The 8,642-nt window shown below is 53.1% G+C and overlaps 1 protein-coding gene across 1 annotated transcript; it reads left to right on the forward strand.

The window, feature by feature from the left end:
- Positions 1-210: 210 nt before the first annotated feature.
- On the forward strand, positions 211-4,851 carry PLEKHJ1 (pleckstrin homology domain containing, family J member 1; the record flags this gene model as incomplete). The annotated part of the gene is made up of 5 exons (XM_009586455.1): positions 211-278; positions 1,972-2,038; positions 3,838-3,928; positions 4,127-4,190; positions 4,786-4,851. Coding segments are annotated over 5 exons (356 nt in total), but the record flags the coding sequence as incomplete, so codon positions are not given.
- Between the last annotated feature and the right edge of the window lie 3,791 nt (positions 4,852-8,642).

Genomic DNA, 8,642 nt, shown 5'->3' on the forward strand with positions numbered 1-8,642 from the left:
GGGTCAGTGCGGAGGGTGCCCTTCCCGGGCGGGTGGGGGGTCGTGAGCTCCTCCAGGAGCAAAAATCTAAATTGTACCAGAGCTTCCCCGTAGGTTTGGTTGAATCGGCGCTGTGCTGGGCGCCGGCAGGGGTGGAAGGGGCTTCCCTCTGTCCCCCCGTGCCGGCCAGCTCGGCCTTTCCGCCCACCTCAACACTCTTCTTCTTCGCAGTGTTAAAGAAACGCCTCGTGAAGCTTGTTGTCAACTTTCTCTTCTACTTCCGGACGGACGAAGCGGAGGTACGGAATCTGCTGTTTTGTTGTTGTTTGTTTTCCTCCCTCTCTCTTCCTTTTCTGTGAATTGGTTGCGTGGGCTTTGTAAAATGGAACGGTGACAGGCTGACAGAGCCAGGACAGAGTGCCCGCGTTTCCTTTTCCATCTACTCAGCAAAAACTCCTGGGCGGGAGGAGCAGCGCCGCCATCTAACCACACCCAGCTGTGAGCTTGGAACGGATCTTTTAAACATAACCGTTGCCCCAAAACTGCAGAAGGTGGAGTCTGTAATCTTTGTAGGACTGTGCCTTATCGTGCCAAACTCTGAGGGGAAGCTTATATTTTGCTCTCCTGGGAAAAGAATTAGCATTGTTTCTTCTTTTTTGTGCCAGGAATTCTACTTGCGTACAACGCTCACTGTTACTGGGAAACTTCTGTGGCCATACCCTGTCAATATTGTTATTCTGGGCATGCAGAAGCCCTGCTTAGGTCTAGGAAAAAAGAAATGAGAGATGGGAGCTTTGGGTCCTGTTTCTGGCTTTGCCACTGCTGAGGTCTGGTGATTTTTAATGAATCCCTTGATAACTGCTGCTAAAGATTCTCTTGGAAAATGAATATAAAAGCAATCTTAATAATGCATGTGAAGAAAGGTGCTGTGGGCTACAAAGGAACTGGAAAGCTTTTAGAGGCATTTTTAGACTCATTCCATCATAAATATTTTACCCTGATAACGGCTGAGCTCCTGTTTTCAGAAGGACCCTTTTCTCCCTTCTGCCGAAGCGCTGTCGCCCATCGCTGCTTCACCAGAGCTGCGGTCGCGGTTCTCTGGGTAGGGCCGAGAGGCCGAGCGGTCGCTCTGGCACATGTGCGAGTGTAACGACGCAGCTGCGGCTCCTGCGCTGGGGTAGTGCCGGGCTCTGAGGACACGGCGCGTCTCCTCCGCTGCTGCTCTGCTGTCTTCTTTTCTGGCGGTTATTTGTAAGCGCTCGTGTGTGTTCTGATGGAGGGGAGAGGATGTTCTTGAATGGATCAAAAATAGCTCGTCAGGTAGGTGGAGGGTGCTGGTATAAAACCATTGTGCCAGAAATACATGGTAAACCAGGTTTTTCAGTATCTTCCCTGCTGCCTTATTTGCCTCTCGCGTTTTGTTTAGCTTGGACACAAGAATTTGCTTGTGGCTTGCTTTTGTTTATGGCTTGTATCACCCTTTGGTTCTCATGGCCTTGCTCGGTGCGTGCTGGCCAGCAAATAGCATCTACCATTTGTCTGCTTATCCTGAGCTCTCTGGTTCATCAGTGCCGTTCTTAACCTCTTGCAAGGCGTGAGGACTGCCCTTACGAGGTACAACGTGAGTTGTTCTGTCGTGTTAAATATTTCATCTTCGTTTGATTTACTGAGCAAGGAAGTAAACTTCTTCGCTGTCTTCGCATCGCAGAAACGAATGCCAAAGCCCAGACTGAATCTGAGCAAGTAGAAATGTTTAACGCCTAATTAATGTATGCGAAGTGTTACAGGTAGGACTAGCACAATGAAGCATGTCAGCAGACACAAGAAGGTCAATTAAAAGAACATGGAACATTCATGCAGTTAGACTGAATTACTTTAAAAGTAGCACCGGGTTATGAAACTCGTTTAAAAGGCACTAGGCAAACCCTGTGGGTTCAGACCACTGTCGCACTGGTGGACGACGTGGGTTAAACCCTCTCTCCTCTTTTCCAGCCCATCGGAGCTCTGCTGCTGGAGCACTGCAGGATCACCAAAGAGGAGGAGAACGTCTTCTCCATCAGTGAGTTCCGTGTATCCCTTCCCTTTGCGTTTCCCGTATGGCAAATAGTGCTACGTAAAAGGAAACGTTTTGCTGCTTAGTTCCTGCTTTTCCTTCTGTTTCTTTGGTAACAGTGGGGTCAGCGCCCCTCAGCCCTTCCCCTCCCCGGGGGGGGTCAGCGCCCCTCAGCCCTTCCCCTCCCCGGGGCAGGGGGGGCAGCGCCCCTCTGCCCCTCCTTGCTGCTTAGTTCCTGCTTTTCCTTCTGTTTCTTTGGTAACAGTGGGGTCAGCGCCCCTCAGCCCTTCCCCTCCCCGGGGCAGGGGGGTCAGCGCCCCTCAGCCCTTCCCCTCCCTGGGGTGGGGGTCAGCACCCCTCAGCCCTTCCCCTCCCCTGGGGGCTTAGCGCCCCTCAGCTCTTCCCCTCCCCAGCGGGGTCAGTGCCCCTCAGCCCTTCCCCTCCCTGGGGGGGGGGTCAGTGCCCCTTAGCCCTTCCCCTCCTCAGCTGCCAGTTGTTACTCTGGCGTTGCTGTGCCCCATCCCGAGGACAGCAGCATTTCATCGCTGGCTGAAACAGCCTGTGTGATTTGCACAGCTGCATGTGAGGAGAGAAGCAGTAACAACAGACGGACCACAGCTTAGCGCTTGTGGGAATCCCTCTCTAGGAGGGTTTGGTATTGACAGATCGCTGCTTCTGTGCTATTGCATTTTATCAAAAAAAGCGAGCCTCAGATAAACCATCTGTCAGGCTAATCTAGCACCAGTCCTCCCGCCACGCTGTTTGTCCTTGTGTTGATAGCCATGGCTCCAGCTGGCTCGTGGTGTGTCGTCCTTTGTAAGCAGCCTTTCATCCAACAACTAATCATTGTGCGAGAGGTATGTGGCGAAAATAACAGGATGTTTCTCCAAGGCCATCCCCATATCTTTTGGCCTGGTTGCTGGGCACAGCTGCTTTTCTGCGCAGAGCCTTGTCTCCTCTTTTAGTCAGGAGAGGTGGTGTTCTCGCTGTCTCGAAAGGACCCTCAAACAGCCTGAACATACCGATCTCTCTAAGCACCACGATCTGAATTTCTGGGGCTTTAGGACTGTCGGGAGCTCTGGTGGATGAGGGTTCCTGAGAAAAGTGTTAGAACCGATGGCAGTTGGTGTCAGGTTGTGTCCCCACATGGCAGCCCTGAGGGGTTTGATGCAGTCTGACCCAGTTATCTCTCGGCAGCAGCCTAGATCTCTGTGGACTGTGTACTAAAGAGCAGAGCTCTGGGGACAATGTAATTAATTAGATGTCCTGATTCTGTCTTGGTAAAGAACTGGAGTTGCATGGGGACTTGCTTTCCACTGTGCACAGTACCAAATTCCCAAAAGCCTCGAGCAAAGACAGGTCAGTACCTTCTCCGAGTGTGATTTAATTCCTCAGATGCCCTCGGCATATATCAACATCACTTCCTTGGGGCATTTTCCACTTTGATTACTAAATCTCTGGTGACTGTTTGCAAGGAGGCTCGAGGAGTTTCAGTCCTGAATCTGGCCCTGTTGGTCCGGTTCAGTTCCGAGCTGTCGCTCTCAGTTTGAGAAGTTGCTCTTTCTGAAGTCTTTAGCTGCTGTAAGCTGACGCTGTAGGCAGCTGCTCGGGGCCAGCCGGGAGCCACCCGGCGTAAGGGAGAGGGGACAGAGGCCCGGGTCACCAACTCGTTCACAGATCATCTTAGTTAAACAGAGGCGCTAATTGTGGCCTGGCAGAGTCTGGCTGTTGCTGGGGAGGGAGAACAGTGGAGCGCAGGCAGCTCTGCCAGGACCTCCCTTAAACCTTTTCCTTATCCCTGGTAGGTTTCATTGAGGAGCCGGAGAGAAAATACTGCTTCGAATGTGACAGCGAACAGCAGTGTCAGGAGTGGATCGAGGCGCTCAAGCGAGCCAGGTAGGCTGAGCCACTAGTGCGAGGTCTGCGTCATGCGCTCTGTGCTGTTTATTTTCTGGGATCAGCTTGTGGTGAACCCAGGGAGGAAAGTGGTCGTCTGCCTCCCAAGCAAGCTTCCCTTCAGCTCTAAATAGCATTTGAAACTTCTCCATGTCCTTTTCTGCTCAGCCTGCCGCATGGTCTGTTTTTGTCTTACAGCTATGAGTTCATGAGGAGGAGCTTGATTTTCTACCGGAATGAGATCCAGAAAATGACAGGGAAGGTGAGTCCCTTGAAGTCGTCTTGTCAGGCAGTGACTGATGGGTTTGGACTGCAGCAGGGGCTGGTGATCTCAGGTGTTGCTGCCGACTGTCCTGCACAAGGCTGTTCGCTGCAGCGTGTACAAAAGAGATCCCCTAGTAAGCCATGGTCTCAACAGCCAGACCTGAGAGTCTTCCTCTGCCGAGCAGCCTGCGTTGTCGTGCTCAGCTCTGGCTCTCATATGCAGACTCTTCCAATGGTGGAGTGGCCTGAGGTTTGTAGCCCGGAATCCCACCGGTTCTCTGGAAGAGTTCACAGGCAGCCCTGGCCAGATCAGAGCGTACGTGGGTTGAGATGCTGCTCACACCGCTGCCAGGCTCCTCGGAGCATCCCTGCTGGAGGTGACGGAGGTGGCTGCGGCTCACCCGCACGCTCCTGTGCCAGCAGACTGAATGCGGACCGTGAACCCTGGTTATCCACTGAGTTCTCCCCAAGGACTGCTTGACTTTCTGCACCAGAACCAGGGGCTGGACTGGGGTAAACCTAGCACACGGCTGGAATCGGCACCCAGCCCTTGTCTGCATCTCACTGGTGCCTTCCCTGTGCTCTTGCTGCAGGACCCCCTGGAGCAGTATGGGATTTCCGAGGAAGCCCGCTTCCAGCTGGGAACACACAAGCAATAATCCCCTCGCCTGGGCTGAACGGGCTTCTGGCCCCGGCTCACCCCGAGGGTCACCCCCGAGCCCCCCCCAGGAAGAACAGCAGCAGTTCCTCACATTGGTGACCAAGTGACTTTTTAATTTATTAGCCAAATAATTTTGTATGATTTTTTTTTTTTTTTTTAAAGGGAATTTTTTGCACATTCCCACTTGCCCCAGCTGTGGAGGCAGCCAGTCTTACCTGCTCCCTGCAGACCTTGCCCCTGAGCTGACACCGCATTGCTGCGGCGGTGGGAGTAAAACCACCCTGGCTCCCAGCGAGAGCAGGGACTGAACAGAGCTGCCAGCACCTGCTGTCCTCTGGCCTGGAGCTCCTGGGCAGGCCCTGAGCCAGCTCCAGCCCTCTTCTTCCTCCCTGTCCCTCTCCTGCAGGGAGCTACTCAGTTTTTCTGGCTCAGGATCTTCCTGCAGTCCCCAGGGGAGCCATAGAGGGTTGTTATTGCCTTGCTATAAGAGGATGCTCCAACTGATTGCATTTCTGTGCTTGCAGGGTTAACCCTGTCACACCCTCTCCTGTCCATTGCAAAGCCATTTTGTTGCAGAGACCTGCTCGCAGAGCCTGATGGCTGGGCTGTGGAGCAGGGAGGAGTGGGAAGCCTTCCAGTAACACGGGGAAAGCTCAGCTCAGCTCCAGCTGACAGGGAGGGGGCATCCCCTCCCCTGTGTCAAGGCAGCAGTGTCTGTGCAGCCACTAGCACCTGCCTCTTGGGCTTGTTTACTTCTTTTCCCTTCTGTGGGCAGGTGGTGCTAATTCCTAGAGGCTTGATGAAGCCCATACCACAGACCTTTAGAGCACTCCCACAAATGCATTAGAGAACAAAACTGCAAAGCACAAGGGAGCGAAGACAGGGCTGAGAGATCCGTGTGCTGATCCTGCCTCCCTCTGCACGCTGTGGGCTGGGCTGAGCCGTGCGGTTACTCAGCTTCCCAGAGAGGAAGGCCAGATGGAGAGGTCTGTAAAGACAGGAACCACTCCACTTTGGCTGGATGTTTGAGCTTCGGGGCATGCAGAAGTTAAGCCCAGGGAGCATGTGACAGGCATTAACACTTCATTCCCTGAGCCATCGCTGCAGCTTTTCTCCCCTTTGTGAGGGTCCAAAGGGAAAGACCAGAAAACTGTGCCAAGGTCACAGTGAGCTGCCAGGGAACAAGGGCTGCCTTCCCTGGGGCTGCTGTAATGGAGAGATAAGGAACAACGTCTCCTCGAGGCTCTGTGCCTTCAGCCATGGCTCTGGCTGCACGAAGGAAAACTCCCCAGAGACGAGGGATGGAAAGACACTCCCCACACCTGCACCGGGGGCTTCAGGAGACCCAGTTCCCTGACTCCCGCAGCAGCAGAGGACGCAGCTGGCTGCAGCAGCTCCCCTGGACTAGACCAGGAAAAGCTCCAGGAAAGGCCCTTGGGAAGGTCCCAGGTAACATTGTCGGACAGTTGATGACAGAAGGAACTCGACTGACTGCTGGGGCAGGTGAACGCAGCACGAGGGCTTAGCCTGAGCTCTGGGGCTTTGCAGCGTTGGGCTTTGTTCCACCTGGCCAGCAGGAAGGCTGCTCTGCAGCTAACCAGCGAGGTGGGGTAGAGCAGCCGGTGCTGTGATCTGGGCTTGAAGGGAAGTTTTGGGTCTCTTCCTCTTTGGCTGGGAATTAATGCTGAAACAAGAGCCCATATTGCAAGCTTTAGTGGCCTGGCCTTCCCTCTTTACCTCATGCTGCTGGGTACCAGGAGAGCAGCAGATGTCACTGATGCTTTATTTTTAACCTCAAAGCCAAGATTTTTCCTTTTCCTCCCCAGATACTCCCTTTTCCCTCCAATGGCTCCAGGTGCTTGCTCCAGAAATTACCAAAATCAGCAGAGGGGCAGCTGTCCTGCATAATAAGCTGAGGGCATGACAGGGTGGAAGCAGAAAAGAGGGCAGTTGGGAAGACAGATGGCAACTCTAGTGGAAGCAGCAATGAGGGATTAAAAGCAGGAACATACGAGAGCTTGTGCTTTAGGGAATTTGTGTCCTCAGATGACTTTAAAGTGCATTTATAATCCTCACAAGCTTACTCTGCTTTACCTCAGTGCAGGGGCATGTTCCTGACATGTCCGTGGGGTACACAGCAGCTTTACTTACTGTGAAAAAGAGTTGTCTGTCTGGTCGCTCAAGAGGACGGACGGACGCGCTCCAGGCTCGGCAGCAGGATAACCAGAGCTGCGCCGCAGCCGCTGTCTCTTCTGTAGCGTGGGCCAAGCAGAGCAGCCGCGGGCTCCCCCACCGCAGGTATGGCAGTTCTCCGGCTTCGGCGTTGGCTTACCAGCAGCGAACGCTTCCACAGCTCCTGCCAGCCGGTTTCAGAGGCAGGACGTCCACGTCCAAGCTCAGCTCCCTGAGGTTCAGCATTAGTGAATTTTTCAATACGCAAAGTCAATTCGCGTATAAACAAAACCCCGGGAATTCTGCCAACATTCAATCATTTCTAGCAAACAAAACTCTAGTGCTGCGGGGAGGCTCACGGTTTCTGCCAGCCACCTTCACTAGCTAACCGTTCTCAACTGCCTGCCTTCCAGGACTACCGCTAGCGTCCTCTCTTTACACGCCTTGCAGAAGGTAGAGCTGACACCCACCATCTTCACTGTACATAAAATGGGCATTTTATTTAGATGTTATGGGGAACAGTTGGGTGAGCAAGAGATAATCCCAACACTTATTTAAGAGGCAACAATGACATTTCTTAACTGAATGTAAGACAAATGCTGTGAAGAGTTACACGGCCCCCGGCAGGCCCTGTAACTTAGTTAGATCAACTTCTAGACTAGCGCTAGGACACTGGGTTAGGTTTCAGGAGTAAGGGAAGATGGTACTTCTAGACACCTTGAGATCTGCATCAACTGCTGGTGATTTATAGACAATTGTTCATTTTTCATACTCTGGTCACTATGCTTTTTGTGTTTCAGTGGCCTGTTCCGACGAGCACTGTGTACAGGCTCCCGGAAAGTGTACTGAAGCCGTATATCTGTTGTACAGTGAACATTTCCAATAAAAACTTATTTTAATCTTTGTGGCAGTCAGACCTGTTCTAAGAAACCAAAACCGCTGGGGAGGGGTGGCTGCAGCGAGCGCAGGGACTGGGCATCTCGCCTGACTGCCGGCAGCTCCGCACCTCAGCACTGGAGGTGTTGCAGCAGGGATCAGCGATGGAGCAGCAGCTGGAGGAGCTGCAGCAGATGCACTGAAGAGCCAGCACCTTCAGTCCCGTGAGGAGTAGGAGCAGGCGATAAGGCGCCTGCGCAGGAGGCAGCTGCGGGTGGCTCCACAATGTAATTTTTAGAGGCCTTTTGCTAACGGAGCTGAGCACTTGGCGCAGTAGCTGAGTGACAAATGCGTTCAGGAAGGCGAGCTGGGTCAGGCTGCTGCTGCAACCTGTTCCCAACATCTGAAAACCTATCTAGAGCCTTCCCACGTCCCACAAGCTGTGCGAGCGGTCAGTGAAGCAGGGCCTTCATCTCATTTGAAGAATCCTACAGCGAATTAGCTGAGAGAGCGTTATGGCCATCCCTTCCAAAGTTTAAATACATTGCCTGGCTGATTTCAGTTTCATTATAGTGGTGAAATTACTGGCTAAAAGGGCAAATAGGAAATGTCACTACCGTGGGTTTGTAACGTCACTGTCACTAGCATGCTAAACCCCGAGATCTCAACTGTCCTCAGCTTCGCCAGAGCTAAATGCGCTGCCTGATTCAGGATCCGGGGGAGAGAAGCGGGGCTTGTCCC

The sequence above is a fragment of the Fulmarus glacialis genome, unplaced genomic scaffold (genome assembly GCF_000690835.1).
Source record: "Fulmarus glacialis isolate BGI_N327 unplaced genomic scaffold, ASM69083v1 scaffold9211, whole genome shotgun sequence".
Classification (NCBI taxonomy): Eukaryota; Metazoa; Chordata; class Aves; order Procellariiformes; family Procellariidae; genus Fulmarus; species Fulmarus glacialis.